Consider the following 17,646-nt stretch of genomic DNA (forward strand, 5'->3'; position numbering starts at 1 on the left):
TGGCCGAATGGGAGTGCGGGCCTATTGCCTCTGCAGCGGCGGGAAGGAATGCTTCTCACGGACCGTGATGAAATATGGATGAGGGAGGACAAAAGTATAAGCCATGAATGTCCCTCTCTCCCCCTTCCCACTAATTCGTCGCCCCAATCCCCTGCACCATGCCCGATTCCTCGATTTGCCCCAGAAAATCCTAATTCCGCATCAACTGTGACCTCGTAAAATGGGGTGCGGCAAAAAATCGGAATCGATATCGAGAATCCCTCATAGAAATATTGTATATCACTCATGCTAGTGAAAAATGGTGCTCCATTGCCGAGTAACGTTTTATTTGCTTGTATTCCTACCTATTATTTTGAGAAACGTTTTATCTAAAATTATTCTGGGCACATAATTTTATGCAAATGATTCCCCGATTGGAAATTCTTCACAGTTAGTTTAATTTGCCGGGAATGTGCTGAGAACTATATGAATCGGTTGAAATATTCATATACTGGCCATTTAAGATCAGAGCTCGCTGAATTAAATGTTATCGCTGTTACTCTAATAATTAGGGTAATACTCTGCTTTACTACTACATTAGGGTCAAGGTAAAAAACGAAAAAAACTGTTTAAAGTGTTTAGAGTCAACTCAGCGCTCTATAATTAGGAACAGTCTTCAAAGACCCACAGTAGGCGTTAAAGAAATAATTGTTAGAAGTACCAGCCGAAAGTATAAGGAAATGAAATTATAAAATTTTAATAAACGTACGAATAAAGAGGTGAAAAATGAAACGGCGGTCCGTAATAATTGCATATATTTCTTAATAAAATCATGGCTTCCTTTCATACTTATATTTTCTGGAGTTTAAGTGATGATTTATTGAATTAACTAGGAGTATCCAGAGACGGATGAGGTTCGGCTAATTTGTCGAATCGATCAAGTCCTGAGATATCAAACATTTTGCCGATGGCCAAGACATGCGCCTCCCCTCCCCGAGAGGTTCCCCGCGACCTTCCCGAGCTTTTTTTTTACCCTGGGCACTGCATTGTGATGTGCACCGAGGGATAAGAGACAACGCGACTAACTCTCATCAAGTCAGCCCCTCGGGAGGATATTTCAAGCCGTTCGCACTTTTCTCGGAGACCGGGAGATGAGCGATCCTTATCGCATCATTCGGTGGCGGCGTCGGGGACTGATTTACGACACGCAGACACAAGGACGAGCCATTGCAATGAGTGTTTGAGAGACAGGGTTGACGGACAGATTGCCTATCTCAGAATCGGGAGCCGACCCCCTTCCTCCACACGCAACGGTAGGAATTTATATACTCCGAGAAAATATCAGCAGTTGCCGATTTCATTTTGATACAAATACATCTACATACTACTCCGCAAGCCGCCTAAAAGGCGTGTGGCAGGGGATGTTAGGACACCAGCCGTTTACACATAAAAGGAAATTCTCTACCGAAATTACGTCTAGAATTTAAGTCCTTTATGATTCGGGGGAAAAACGAATTCCCATACCTATCCGTTCGGCAAAACATCTCTCTTAATTTATCGCTTCTGCCGGATCCGGAAATATAGCGGGGCTCTAATATTGTGTTCTCCGTGTCGCTCTTAAAGGTATCCAGGTAAAGGTATCAACGCTGTCTGTACGCCCGTAGCAGTTTTAGACGAGCCGCGCAGCCTTTCTTTGTATTTTATTCATTTCGCGGATTAAATCTCTCTGCACTGGATCCCATACGCTCGCTGCATATTCAAGGTACAGTTGGACGATTGCGAAAATCCACAATCCCTGAAAAATTTTCATCGTTTTTTTTTTAAGCTTAATTTATTGTATATTAGTGGACGGGTAAACCTGAGGATAAAGTCCTTTTGGATAAAGTCCTTTGGATTAAGTCCGTTGGATAAAGGATCTTTTGAACCCTGGGTTTTCGAATACAAGCAAACGCAACTGGGTGGATTTTTGCTCACTTTTAGTGATATGAAGGTTGCCTTCGCTCATGTGTTTCCAAAATTACAGCCTTATATCGTTTTTATCGCATAGTCCGAGGAGTCATTTATGAAATAAATAAACCCTGATAGAGTAAGTATGGTAAGATGCATTATCTGTCGCGGGGCGGGACAGCAGCACAAAAAAAATTCACTCAAATCCAAAATTTTTGCTTTGTAAAGGATGAAGTGGAAGCAATTGTTTATAAAATATATCTTTGAATGCTACCTAGACCTATAATTTCGAAACTCCTCATCATCTATTTCTCATCGTGGTTTATCTTCTACAATCATTAATTGCTACGTTTTTTCCTCCCAACACGTATTAGGCAGAGCAATGCATTTCTAAACGGGTATTGTGAAGGCACTTAAAGATTCATTAGTATCATTGGTGAGATTTATGGCACATCTACCAATGCTAATTGGCGTAATAACAACCTCAGCAAATGACTCATTACCTGCTGCATTCCAGTTTGCTACCAATCGTGCCACCGATCATGGATGATGGAACTCGGATTGACGAGTTACAATTCGCATTACTACCGGCAATGCTTCATCAATTACGCAGCGGCAGCTATTCCATTCTTGGTCCATTACCAGCTCATACTTTAGATTCCTCATCATGTTCTTTCTTACAAGAGATGATACTCTTCTTGTTCAATTAAATACGAGGATCGTATTTGCTTCACAGTGAAGATCAAAGCGCAGGAACGTAAATGTATTGTATTTCATCGAAGGGATCTCGAGTATAAAACTTTTGTTGTTCCTTGAAACGAGCTAATGACCGCTATCGCAAGCTAATGACCACTTTTCTACTCAATTCGCTATCCGATGCGCTCCCATTAAAACCATAAAAGAAATATGCTGTTTCAGAATGCCTGCAGTTACAAATGGTGTTGGAAAATTTATGTACAGCCCAGAGGCATTGCGGAACACCTGGTGCAGCCAATCACAACCGCAGACTAATTCGTAGCCGTAACTTTAGTGGGTGAATAATATTTCCTCACGCAAAAGTCACATGTATTCAATTATAATAGGGTTGATTGCAACGGACGAGGCGGAAGTATAAAAAAATGGCAAATGGAAGAGTAATGGATGGACAGTTGATTGACTCGAGTGTCCAATCGCATCATGCAAATAATTTACTGCTGAAAAAATTGCGTTATTGTGTAATCAAATGTGCACAGTAGGTAGTAATTGAATTTAAACCTATCTACTCTCCTAATAACTGCGGAGAAATCGTTAGCCGTGGCTATGAAATCTCGTGTGCATGTCGGTGCTGCATTTCACGACGGATTATTTTTGTACTATTTAATTTGTAATCGGTATGGATAGTGGATCATTGGATGTGGCTCCGATTCACTCGCGAATGATGTGGCTTCTGATTTAAATTCAAAGATAGTATTCAAGCATATTTGTTTTAAAGGCGTCCGTCACTTTTTCAACGAGATTGAGGGTAGTGTTGTCAGCGGTCGGTAATGTAAGAATAGCTCAGTAGATTGACCACGATATGTTTGAAGTATTCCCTGAAATTAATACGCGTTTGGAATAGAATAATTTTTTTTTTAATTTATTTATTTTTAATCACATTCCCCGTAAACAGCAAATGACGGCCTTTTACAACGAGGGTTTCCAATATTGTATTGTGTCACTTATAAACTTGAATAATTATTCCGGACTCAAGGTATGGTAAAAAGAATAGAATCGGAACGCATTTGAATGCTATTTCAACCCTTTCAACATTAAATAAACCACCAGTTTACGCGAGAACATTATCATATTTTATGTAAGACCTGGATCATATTTACCGAAAGATCGCATTTCTTGAATTTTATTTTTTCCATGGAAAATCATGTGAATTTCCCTTCGTTCACGAGGCGTATTTGGAATAAGCCACAAATAATAAGTGAAGGCCCCCACGTGCAATTCGTTTCGCAGATGTACACAGAACGTTGCCTTCGAGATGTGCAAGTCGGTACTCTACGTCCCGCACTTTCATTTGACGGCCTTTGCCAAACGTTGGAAATGAACTTACAGTGGTATTCTTATGGCAGAGTTTAATAAAGTTTAACTTTTTATATCTTGTCAAACGTTTCTTTTCATGTGTCAATACAAATTACCATACAAATTAAATTATCCTATAGTATTTTCATGGAGGAGTTTCAGTAACATAAATGGTTATACAAGTCGCTCAGCTTATTTTATGGGCCACTTCTCGTTCATTGAATTCATAAATGTATTATTATCCTAGTGGAAAAATAACTTGGATAATGGTGTTACATAAAAACGTTATGATCGAAGTGCTAATATGATGGATAAAAGGTACAAAACACTTCATGAACCATTTGCTGCGTTGTTAAATAAATATAATATTTTGTAGATACAAATTTTCGGTACGAATTAAATATCAAGAGCTGAATTGAAGGAATTTTCATAGTATTCCCATAGGGATATGCACAAAAACTGGCCTACTAATGTCGAACAGATAACAGTCGAAATTCGGATGTCCTGACCTGTGCATCTCGGAGTCTACGACGCAGAACCTAGGTAATGCCGAAGCACGCGGGAAGACGTTCCAAGTTCAAAGCCTGTCCTCCCTCGGAAAAGCAAAGGGCGCGCTCCTGGAAGAGGGGAATAGCGTTGCAGAAGTCCGCCAAGTGTCAACCCCCCCTCGAATGTGGCGCCCTCCGCCGCCGTCTTCATTTTTTGGGCACGGCGCGCTTTTGATTTACGGAAAGGTAAACAGCATTGCTCAACGCGCTCCGACCCCGATGCGTGTATTTCCATCCAGCGGGGCACTCTCCTGTGGGAGCCACCTTGGCGCCTCATCCGCCCGTAAAAATAAGATGCGCTCATTAAGGGAGAAGGGAGGAATGGATTCATGGAACCCGGGCTCTCGGCGCATCGCGACATTAGGCGAATGGGAACAAAATTTCGTGCCTCTATGAAACTGCGAATGTATACAAGTAAAATGGGGGAAGAATTCAAAGTTAGATATGAATAAAGAATAATTAAAAATCTTCGCTTTAATATTGAATATATCCTTAAATGAAAATTGTCATAAAATAAATAAATGAAATCAAATCAAATGTGGTCTTGTTTGAATTAATTCATTTATTAATGTTTTATCGCTGCCTAAATTATTTCGATAACGTTATTTAATTATTATTCAACAAGGTTACGGGAATGTTCATATGGAGTAAATAGGAAATAACTGCATGCCCTGTCTTGTAAGCGTGAAATATATTAAAAAGGTACTAACTTGTGTTTTTCTAAGTAAATAACCATAGACTTTGATTACTCATAAATTTATATGAATGTCCAGTTGTAAGGAATTAAGTGATTGAAGACAATATATAAATGCGTTTGCAATCATTGGTGTAGGAAATCCATGATTTTTATGATTATTCTCCCCACTCTCCATTTTCCCTCCGTTCTAAAATACATATTTGACGGCGGGTCATTCCGTCGTGAGGGTTTTGGGTACATTCTGTCAAATTACGAATTTCTCACGTGTGTGTAGCATCTTGGCTCTCGCTCAGCGTATATCGTAAATAGAAGGAAGAAATTAATGGAACCTACCGCTCCTAAACGTAGTGTACCAGGTCAGGACTAAAATACATAACTCAAATATCAAGAATTGTGACTGAATGCATAAAAATTCGCGGTCAAATCCCGAGAATACAAATTCTTCGTAGCCCTAATATCCTTGAAAAAAATGGAGCTTTTTAAACTATATCTAATCGTAAGTTCCGCGACAACGCATTTGCTCGGAATCTTTGGATCAACGTGAGTTTGATTCATTCTGCCTTGAGGTTCCAAAAACGCGACATAGCTACTATGCTATGCTGCTAATTTTGGAGATATAGCTCCTTGGCATAATTCTATACAGGGTGCTATATTTAAAGAAAAGCTGTTTTGCTGTCTTACTACCAATTGCCTTAGGTTATTTCAAGCACTAACTCAGGAAAGTGTGACATTTGGGACCATTTACTCAAAAATGCACAAAATATAAAGATCCTTCAGTAGACTCATAAACATCATAGCTTAAAAAAAGCTAAATAACACCTAAAGGTGGAGTAATTTACTCAAGGCATTCGAAGATATCCTGTCAATTTATCCTAAATTATGCCATTGAAATTATACCATTCCTTGTGGAATTCCATCACCTCATGAGAGAAGAGGCTCAGTTAAGCAAATCTTTCAGTACTTATGCTCGACATTTTTTTTCTCGGTAAGCCTTAGTGGTCGGTTAATCCATAATTCGATCGCAAGATTCAGAGCACTCATTGCTGGTAGCAGCATAGCGGAATAACACTTTCTATAGAATATCAAAAATATTTTTAGGGGATGGACACTAATGTAGCCGTTGACCTAACATTAATCGCAAATATATTCAATCATTTCTAATTAATATAGATCCGCTCAGGGTTTTTATCGGGTTTGACACGCTCATGTGCTGACAGAAATTCCTTTAAGGGGGATTCTTTGGGAACGCGGCGAAGCCTAAAGGGGTTACTCAAAACTTCCACCCAGTTTTTTCGGCGTCTCAAGCGGTACCCGCGAGTATTTAACAATGCGAATGCGAAAGCCGTGCGCTTATATGTCGGTAGGAAAATTCAAGCCTAGAGAGTAATATAATCTCCATGCTTTATATTGATTCGTACGCATTATAGGGAGCTTAATGAATAACTTAAAATATTTTTGTTATTTAATAAGGGAAGGGACGGAAAATATTCCTTTATCGCAAGTAGAATGTTAAAATGTTCGTGTCTTTTTGGGATGTAATTTCCAGCATATCGAATCCAAGTTAAATAGAAAAATATTGCACTGATTGTGAACAAAAACACTGCATGAGCATCTTTCTTGTTTATTATTTTTAATGCATAAATAACACACATTTAGTTGGATCGCATGGAATCGTATCGGGGGGCGCACATGGGTAGCTGACCTCTCTCTAAGGAATTATCGGACAGGGTATGTTCGACGCATACCAATAGGTATTAGTATCGATGACACGCAAGAATGGAATGAAAAAGGGTGTATTAGTAGGTACTCACCACCACATACTCCCACGTCCCCTGCCGCGACGGTTCTTGGCCACCTCGACGACGGCCAGCAGGGAGAAAATCAACAGAAGCGCCATCGGCGTCGATTTGGGCCACATGGTCCACCGGTGTCCTCTTAAGGGGTCTTCCTTTCAAAAACGCCGCCCGCCGAGGCGATGTCTTCCCGCCGGCGAGGCTGCGGCGGCCCCCCCGTTCACTGCGATCGCTGTCCGGCCGGGTCTCTCGGCGAACTCGGCGGCTAGGGCGAAGACCCTCCGCCGGGCACACAAGACCTACTCCCTCCGCACCAAGCCGCTGGCGAACCCTCCTCGCAGGTGCGGGCCGAACTGACTCGCAACAATAACACCGACTCCGAGGGTCCACGCGGGTTGAGCATACGCCGGCCCTTAGAGGGGCGGGTCAACGCGAAACACAAAAAACTTTTGGCTCTGCCCTCTTTCACGGGAGGAACCTTTTCGAACCACTGGGTTCACCAACGAGGATTGCTCATTCGAACTGGTCGCGGGGTTGTCCACGGAAATTCGCGCAGTTGTTCGCACCACTCTGTACGTATACGGCAAACTATTGGATAAGGGAACTTCACTGTCTTAGTCCGTCCATCGAAGTTCTTTTCGAGTCTAGTCCGTCCTGGATCGGGAAGCATCAACACCAGTAAGAGCACACGCGCAACGTGAAGTTGTTAGGACTGTAACCGCGGCACCATGGTAATGACAACAATGCACTTCCACCGGAATAGTTTGCCTCATACGGTTTCTCCGTTAGTTAAGTTTTATGATCTCGTCCGCGACAATACAAGCTCAAACTCTCTCATTGAAAACTATTCTGGATTAATAAACAAGAAACGAAAATTATTTATCTTTTCACTGTATTCGAAACACCGAAAACACTGGCTTAGATCTTGCACGTACTTTTTCAGAAACGGATCAAGTCGGAATGCTGTCACAGGGGGGTTGTCACCTAGTTGGTTTGGTCGAATCTCGTACTATCGAGCAAAAAGACGTCAGTCTTGTCCTGAAGAGGTTTTCAACGTCCGACGCACGCGATGTCAACCTGGTCCGAACAACATTCGAACATCCGGATCGTACGTGAACACCTAATAAACTCCTCCGAAGCACTCCGCCGTTGAGATTCTCCGACGTGCACAATTTTAAATCGTGATATCACTGGTGTTTTGGGGACACACTTAACACTTGTGCTCCTTATGCTCCTTCTGTGCCAAGGATACCTCGGACAGGGTAAAAGGATATTGGGATCCGTATAACCACCACGTCTCGTTCGCGGGGTGATTCGAAGATTATCGGGCGGTCTTCGGAAGTCGCTCCTCGGTGGTCGAGGCTTGTGGGCAGGTCGTAGCGCTGCGGCGGTAGGGGAGTGTCTGCTAGGGAAGGGGAGACCAGAGATCTTCTCTTTTTTTTACTCCCCTCCACAAGCCAACTTGAAAGAGCGAGAATAAAAAAAGTTTTTTTTTGTAAGTTCCGAAAACAGAGAGAGCGTGATTTATAATTCGTTTCCCTTCGAATTCTCCGGCTCCAGAGGATGGATAGAAAGAGACTTAACTCCTTGCTTGCACACAGACAGGCACACTCACACACACACGCGCTTCAAGGGCGCGGGATATCCCTGCTCCGCTGTAGCGGTGTTAGGGGTCGCGGAGGTGATGTGTCGAGACCTTGCGGCACGCCAAGACAAACAGCAAAAGGGGACTTCGGGAACTGTCACCGTGTCCCGCTTAATGAAAACACGGCGTGAAGCACGGTTTCTGGGTTCGAGGAAAAATAAGAAAAAATGGAATAATTTTCCGTAGCAAGTTCAGGGATATGTGCTCCTGGTTCACAATGAGTCTTTTTGTCGGTCTTACCGTATTCGGCGACACACAAACAAATCAACTGTTCCAATCAATCAGCAATGTCCACCTTCCCAATAGGATATCACTCAGAAAATCGCCCCCGTCAAGCACAAAAAATTACTTGAAAACACTAAAGTTGCAGAAAAAAATAATCAATTACACAAGTATAACTGAAGAACGCAAAGTCCTAATGAAAATAAAAAATTTTCTGTCGAAATCGTAATGTTCTCCACAAAAGTATTTCAAAACACAAATTTGAACCCGACGAAGATTCCACAAAATAATGGTGATGATCGTCTAGACAAATGTCCTTAGGAGTAGACCACGTGGGGATGCGCAATAAAAAATAAATTACGCTAGCGCTTAAAAAAAAATAAAAAATAAAAAAAAGTCCACCGCGAACTAGTCCGATATAGACACACACGGAGAGGGCAAACAAAACACACTTAAAACAGGCACGCGAGACGAATCTCGGAGATGGAAAGCGTGCGCGAAATTCTGAATTAAAAAAAAGAGAAAGAGCGACAAAAAGGAGGATTGGATTTTGCAGTGTGCGCGCCTCTTGATATTTGGTGTGTGCGTGGTAGTGAGAGAGTTTTGAGAATGAGTGAATATAATGGTGTGTGTCTGCCTAGCCGTGTGTGGACGAGAGGAGTGGGACTCTAAAACCTCCCCCCCCCCTCCCCTCTCTCCCCTCTTTCCACTCACCCTCCCGCCTCTCGGTCCGCACACAGAAAGGTAGGAGGAGGAGGTGAGCCGTGTCAGGGAAGGGAGGGGAAAGAGGGCGGGGGGAGGAGAGTGAAATCTCAGCCAACCGTCGATAGAGTGGAAGAAGCCCGAAGGAGGATGAGGGGGGGAGGGAGGGGAAGTGTGGGGTGAGGGCGGTTCGGGAGGGTGGTGTGGGGGGGGGTAGAAGAGGGGTGGGGGTAAGGGAAAGTGCAGTGTCGCTACTACTACGAACTAAACGATCCTTACCTACCATTGACTTCCAGTCCTCCAGCCTGGATTTTGTCAGTCACGAAGGATTTACATCCCATCTAGATGATCCTCCTTCAAATTTATTTATTTATTTATTACCAAATTCCCCATAAATAGCACATAGAGTAATTAATAGTAGCGGGTGTAACTTGGTGGAAATCCATAATCGCAGGAATAGAAGGATCAACAACTTTGCTATTTCCACATGGTAATTTATTGAGACCGACCATGGTTTTGTTACAGAGAAACATTATAAAGGTTGAATCATGTGGAAAAAACAAAGTTGTTGATCTTTCTATTCCAGCACCTAGAGGCCTGTGCAACGGAGGGATTAACAAAGCACGACACAAACATCCATGCCCTGGATAGGGACCACCTACCTAGGCGGGATTCGAACCCGCGACCTACAGTGGCAGGCGAGGATTTCACCCCACCGCCACCCAGGCCGGCAAAATACCGGTAGTGGTAGAGGCTTATCGAATGAATAATGGTCCATCAAAGTTTTTTTTCAAATTAGCAGTGAATGCCATCGTTTCACTATCCTGATTATTAACATTTTGCGAAAAAAGAGGAGTCGATCTCGATCTCGGGGGTAAAGTCCTTGCCTGCCACACAAGAGGCCACGGGTTTGAGTCCCACCTGGATTGGTTGTTCTTATGCAGGGCATGGATGTTCACGTACTTTTAAATGTTTTGTGACAAACCTCGGTGTAAAAGGTCAATAGTAATTCTCTCGGTGCTGTAAGAATAAATAAAATCCTTTTCTATTAATCCACATCCCCCCGAACATAGCGCATTTAAGGCCTTCAGAGCGGGGGAATCTAACACATTACAACTCATGACGATCATAAATACCCATGCCGTTTTGTGATGTATGCTTAATTATAGGTAGGTATGAAACGCATTAGAAAGAATTTCAAGATGCAGATGTAGAGGAATATGTAAAATGAGAGGATTTATAGAGGAAAATGCGCATAATATATTGAGGTAGTGAATGTACATCTACATGCACATAATACCCTGCGACCTCTAAGGTGTTAGGCAGGGGGTGATCAATTACCAGCATGTAGCATATGCACACCACTCGGTCCAAAAAGTTACGCATACTAAAAAATTATTCTACCACATGCCGTTAGAAGTAATAATCAAATTCAAAAACATGCATTAATGTATACATAGGTTAGTAGGCTACAGTAAAAGTCATCTGATCTATCTGTGAGTTCTATCGTTACCGTGAGTCATTGAAGGTAATATAAAACACATAGTAAGGTGTTAAATGAAGAGTTTTATGTAATTTGGGCATAAGTTTAGTATTTTTATTCAATTTACAATCAGCTTTCAATGGATGGCCCCTACCTGGGAATTAATTCGAATTGTCATCTTTAAATATTTCGTGGGATCGGCTTCTGAAGCTATTTCGTTGTAAATAATAAGTACTTAGTCGTAATGCTAAAACCTTATTGACAACCCGTTGTTTTGCCTTCATGAATGCGCCGTATTAGAGAGTTACTGAGCGGCGGGTTTCTCTCCACCCATCATACTGGAATTGATGTGTCAATGACACAAATAAGTTCTGAAGTAGGTAATGATGATATTGAAGAACGGAGCAACGGAGGAAAAACGAAGAGAAACCCCATAATCCGCTGACCTTTCTGTTCTTAAAGACATAATATACCCTCTGAGAAGTTATATTTCTAATACAGTTCAGGAAAAGCTGCTCAATTTCCACTTGTTATTCACAGATTCTCTTGCAAGGAGTAACACGTTCACGAGAATTGGTATGAATGGACGTCAAGTGGTTACGCTGGTACGTACGCGGGTTATTTCGTACTCAGGGAAGAGTGGTGAGCGGGACATGACTGATGGGGGAAGCGAACTGGGGGAGTGAAAGGGTTGAGTCGAGTGATGGGGTGACATTTTCCCTCTCCGGTGTGTATCGAGAGGAGATTTTTGCCGCGCATGTGCGACCCCTTTTTAAGGGGTCCAAGTGACCCCTTTGTGGTGCGGCAGAGGGGTGCAGAGGGGGCAAGAGGGGGTTGGAGGCGCGGGCGCCGAAGATTCGGCGATACATACTCGTCCGATGGGGAGCGGTACCGAACTGGAGATACACGTGTATTGTATCGAAGGGAGCGTGCTTGGGAAGGGGTGGAGAATTTTTTCATGGGACCCCAGTGAGGCCTCAGGGTTATAGGCAGTCAGAGAGAGGACGCGGGTAGGTAATAGGGAGCGATGTAGATGCTCTATTTTTCCAAAATTGAGAGATCGCCTCCTTCCCTTCCAAATGGTCGTTTTTGCCTTAGCATCCTGGCGTTTATATTTATTAATATATTATTTTACGGTCAATTATTCACAAAATGTTCTATCTCACATCTTCTATCTGCCGGTTTCAGCACATTGTGTTTTACTTCGTACCTCCGGAGACTTACGACTGATTTTAATGCATCTAGTATTATCCTTTATCTGTCGCGTTTGTCCACTTTTTTACATTAAAAGAAGAAAAAGAAGAAAGCATTATAAGTGATTCTAAAACTTCAATTCCACTTCGTCAAAGAAAAAATACTGGGGTAAATTCTTACATTTTTTAAAATTACGAGATAAAGCGTCAGGAAAACTTAATTAAATAATAGCAGCAATAACATCTCCTGCCTCAAACAGGAGCGAGCTATCAAACCAAACTGTACGTTGCAATATTTTCATTATTATGTCCTTGTATCATCTTGGTTTGACGGAAAGGGAGTGGTATCTCCACCAAGTAAAACCACGCATGACATTTTTGTGTGGCATTTGGAAATCCACGTGTAATTTCCGATCAAGTAATATCAAATAATATCTGCGAATTCCATTCCTGAAGTGCAAATAATGACGTACTTTTTATAAGTCTTTTTGTGCTACTTTAAAAAAATAAAGATTTAGTAATTAAAAATTCGAGAATAATTTCGACTCGATGACGAAAGCAGGATGGCTTCTGTAACTGCTGTCTCATCAAGTCAACGAAAGCTGCTGAAAAACCCAAAATCCTGCTGTTATCAAGTGAGTCGCTGCGAATTCGTACACAAGAATTCTAGCATAATTTTTTTTTGTTGAAAATGCCGCACAAATTCAACGGTATTAATGTTCTTGAAGATTATCATAACATTAGGGGATGTACAAAGCCTCACTACTTCGCATAATGTGCGTCGTGGTGCGTAATTGAGACCGTGGTGGTTGCGTTCAGTGGGGTGATCGGTGGGGATGAGCTGCGCAGGGTGTCATTCAGGGAACGGGGGCAGTGGGCGTGAGGAGTAGGGTGCCGTACAGTGGGGTACGCACTACACACCCTAGAACCGTATGTGGGATTGAGGGCAGGACGGTCAAGAATACTAATAAGAACGGATTACGAGTATATCAATACGGGCATGAATTAAACATTGTCACCATTTCAACTGGAATTGCGTGAAGAGTTCTCGGGATGGTCACCGGGACAGAAACTGTATTGCTGCCGTCTGCGTCGTTTCAGTTTGATCTGAGGTTTCCCCGGCGTTTCTTCATAAGAGTCTCGGCTTCCGGGCGTTCCTCCGCGTTTAGTTGTCCATAGGTGACGACAGTTTCTCCAGCCATACTGCTGGCGTCTTCAGGTCAGAAGTAGCGATGCATAAAATTGGCCGTCTTATATAGGTCCCTATACCTATATAGGACGGCAAAATTTTATGCATCGCTACATCTGACCTGAAGACGCCATCCTGCTGATCAGCTATGTCCATTGGACAACTCAACGCGGGGAAACGCCCGGAAGCCGAGACTCTTACGTCGTTTCAGTGTTTGACTCGGCCATCATCATCAGGGCTATTGAGTATCACTGCAGTAAATGCATCAGGAAGAACTTCCATCTGCAAATGAGGCGTTCATTAATAGTGTCCGTTCGAAATGTGGGTGCGGAAGAGAATGGAGAAGGTGAAGTGAACGGATAGGTAAAGGAATGACGAAGTGCTTGATAGGGTTGGAAAGGGGAGAGAGATTTTAATTGTGAACCAGAAAACACATTGGGTTTGGATTTAGCGAGTACTAAGCGGGAAGGAGGTGACAAAAACTGGTGGGAAAATTACTTGGTACGCAGGAGAGGGGTATTTTCACCTTAAATATTTAATGTCCTTAAAAATCCAGAGTAAAAAATAAAATGTCGAAAAATGTCTGCACGATGCTTCCAAAAAATGTTTGCGTAGTCATAGCTCACTAAATAAGGATTTTTGACCCCATGTTTGTGGGCAGAAAATGGTTTAAATTGTTACCCCCACTACCTCCTAATACGAGGGAGGACCCAACAATAACCGGGCACAGTGTAAAAAAATCAAGCTTTAATATTTTGTGTTACAAACGCTAGTCACCTTCGAATTACTCTCCATTTAAACTGATAAATTGGTTAAAACGTTCTTTCCACTGCGCGAAACACCTTTGGTACTCGATTGTTTCCGATGCCTTGCATGACCGCCTTCGATTCAATTTTCACCTCCGTCATGTGATGAATATATTTCCTTTTCATCACCATTATCATCCAGCGAGTCCTTTACAATATCTAGACAACGTATTAAACGTGTCCGACTAAATTTTACCAAGCAGAGAACAAAGTTTCAACGCTGCACGCTGTTCTCGAATACCAGCCATTTCAAAAATCGAAGAGTTCAAAAAACTCTTAGAATTTAAACTGTCACAGGGGCTTGCCACTACCGTCTAAATCCACGCCGTTTCGCATACTGACTCAGAAATGGTGAAATGACATACATCTAGTGGGAGAAACCCAAAATATAAGAGAGACGCGCGCAGCGATTTCCGTTCGGTTATTTGTGGGTCCCCCATCGTATATTTAATATTCCTCCTGAAACACCGAGTAATTTTTTTGTTACAATTCCCTTTGTTGTAAGGAAGGAAGCGAGTCACTACAAATGAGTGGGTTGGAAGCCAAGGGGTAGAAGTGATTTCTTTTTTCTATACTAGGTTAGTTACAGAAATTAGGCATAGAAAATAAACGAGATCAATTAAATAGTTAGTTGTGCATTTGATTTTCCACTCGATACCAGCGCAGACCTGAGACTCACTCGTACCCCTTGCCAACCAATTTTTGTGTATTTCTTCTAACAATTAACTTTATCTGGAAAGTTAAAAAAATCACGTGTACCCCTTGGCTTCTCACCATCTCGAATATGAGTATAACTACTTTAGTATATGATTTTGAAAGTTAATCCGTATTTTTCAGTAGTGTAAGCCCAAAAGGTGCATTGGCAAGCTTGAGTGCGTAGGTTTGAATTGAGTGCGATAGAAATGGATAGAGGATGAGGCGAGTATTTCCGCTAGAAGACGGGAATATATCCTTCAAGTGCCATTGGCCCGGCTTCAAGATCCGTTTACACCCCCGATTGAGGGATATACATATATGAGTGAGGGAACTTGTGTGGGCGGTGGCGCAGTCTTTAATCCCTATTCCTCAGAGCAGAGCATTTCGAAATCGTTTCCACGACTGGGTCACCAGAACACTGAAATTATGCCATGTTTCGCGTATTTCTAACCAAGCTGCTCTTCCGTTACGATAATAAATTATTTTATAATAAAATACCTGGCGATATAAAGAGAAAGTGAGCAACTGCATAATAATACAGTGCCTTAAAACATCAATTTCAAGACATTAGACAAGATAGGTTGGCGAGATGAATAGTTTAATTAGAATCCATTACGATACTCTTGACGGCTCTTGATGAAACTGTTGCGTTACTTCTGGAGATCTCTTCTCGATTGAAAATAATGGGAATACTTAGATATATTCGTAGAAGAAGTAGTTTGGTGCCGTATTTGCTATTGTTATTGCTATTTGTTATATGAACGGATTAATTTGATCATTGTAGCCATTGCATTGGTCGTTACTTCAAACATGCGTATTTTAAAAGAAAAATGGATTAACAATTTTTTTCCTTATCTGCACTTCTAAATTCTTGGATTGACACACTTCGGTCTTGAAAACGGTCCTTACCGTGCGTTAAATTTCATGTTATGTTTAGACATTGAAACTAAAAAAAAATTTATTCTTAACGTCATCCTCAGTAACTTGCTGGCTGAATTGAAAGCGAAGTGATGGGATTTTCTATTCATAAATGCTTCCATACCAATGAAAAACAATTACATTGAGCCTTTGAGAGACATTCAGAGGTATTCCCTAAAAACCCCCGGCTTACTGGAGACTTTGCTTAAAAATTGAATTGGTTTATAACCGCGTTCGTGTAATCAAACATTGAATAACTATTATAGGCTTGAAATAGAATTTCTAGGAAAATTGAAATGATGGTGATAAAATGATTGTTTAGTGAATGAATGCTTGTTTATTTAATAAATGCTTGTTAAATGGAAAAATACAGTGTTAATTCATCGGACGTCTATAATAAAACTGACGTCGGCAATTAACTTGCAGGGAAGTACACGGGTTTTTTCATTGCAACCTTCGAAGACAAATGCTGGAAAGGTCTTTGAATTGACCGCATTTTCTTGAATACGCGCTGGGAATTAGAATTAAAAAGCTTACTGTGGGTACACATTTTGCTGCTGACTTTGTATTTCTTTCAGACCCACCAGCCATTGAATGAAATATATTGATTTAACTTGTGCGCATGCTTTCATAAGAAGGCAATCTCGAAGTTAATCAAATACTCATTAACAAGGACAATTAATCCATATAGAAAGTCGAGCACTTAAAAAATTATCTCACGATCAACGCTATAAAACTATTAAGTGATTTGGGAATGGCTTTACTATGGAGTAGTTTCTCTTCTATACGATCTATTATATAACATTAAGGTAAAATGAAAGAGTTAATGGTGAAACCAAATAGTCTTGAGTGCTGTATAGAGAGAATTAAAAGTAACTTGGAAGTGAAATGAGGTGAAAATGCTTGGATAAGTTTAGAAATTGATTAAAAAAGAGCTGATAAAATTAGTTACACAAGCAGAAAAAAGCACTTCCGTTCCGTTTGTACGAGATACTCAAATTTACATGAACTCATTCAATTTTTTTACCACGTTTTGTTATAGTACTCGCTTTCTTGTTTGTCCTTCCGGGAAAAATTTTGCAACTCAAATTTCGACTACTTCCTGATTAACTAGAGCGCTGAAATTTCCAGGGTAGCTGAGACCTAGATGATAATGCAATGTTCTTACACTTTTACTGCGATTGGAAGAGTACCTCGAGAAATAAAAATTAAATATGGAGTACTAAATAAGTACACATAAATCTAATGGATGCGGTGCAATCACAGTACGTGCTATAAAGTATCTGTATGTAAAGCGTCAAGTACCTGTATATTTTTCTGCAGTTTATCTTCCACAGAATCTCGCGATTTACCATTCCTTTTATGACTTTCTCTGAAAATTGTATATTGCTACGTGAAATTTACGATTTCGAACGTAACTTCTGCTGTCTCTATGTTCCAATCAATAATTGAATAAACTAACGTTTGCTTCAAAATGATTTCAAATCGAAGGGAAGAGTTAACAAATTGACTTTAGAGATGAAAAGATTTTAAACAAAAGAGAAAGTGAGCAACTGCATAATAATGCACTGTGTGAAGACATCAATTTCAAGACTTTAGACAAGATAGGTTGGCAAGATGAATAGTTTAATTAGAATCCATAACGATACTCTTGACGGCTCTTGATGAAACTGTTGCGTTACTTATTGAGATCTCGTTTCGATTGAAAATAATGGGAATGATATGAACCCAGAAATAAATAGGTGAAATAGGTATGTAGTGACGTGAAAGAAAGTAAAT

The 17,646-nt window shown here is 41.2% G+C and overlaps 1 protein-coding gene across 1 annotated transcript in view; it reads right to left on the bottom strand.

Annotated features, from left to right (window-relative positions):
• LOC124155233 (protein Wnt-1-like) overlaps positions 1–9,516 on the bottom strand; it is a 176,755-nt gene extending 167,239 nt beyond the window's left edge. The window contains exon 1 of the mRNA XM_046528949.1: positions 7,032–9,516. Coding sequence (XP_046384905.1) covers positions 7,032–7,138 — 107 coding nt within the window. The 5' untranslated portion in view covers positions 7,139–9,516. The remainder of the gene's footprint in view (positions 1–7,031) is intronic.
• Between the last annotated feature and the right edge of the window lie 8,130 nt (positions 9,517–17,646).

This window comes from Ischnura elegans, chromosome 3 (assembly GCF_921293095.1).
Source record: "Ischnura elegans chromosome 3, ioIscEleg1.1, whole genome shotgun sequence".
Taxonomy (NCBI): Eukaryota; Metazoa; Arthropoda; class Insecta; order Odonata; family Coenagrionidae; genus Ischnura; species Ischnura elegans.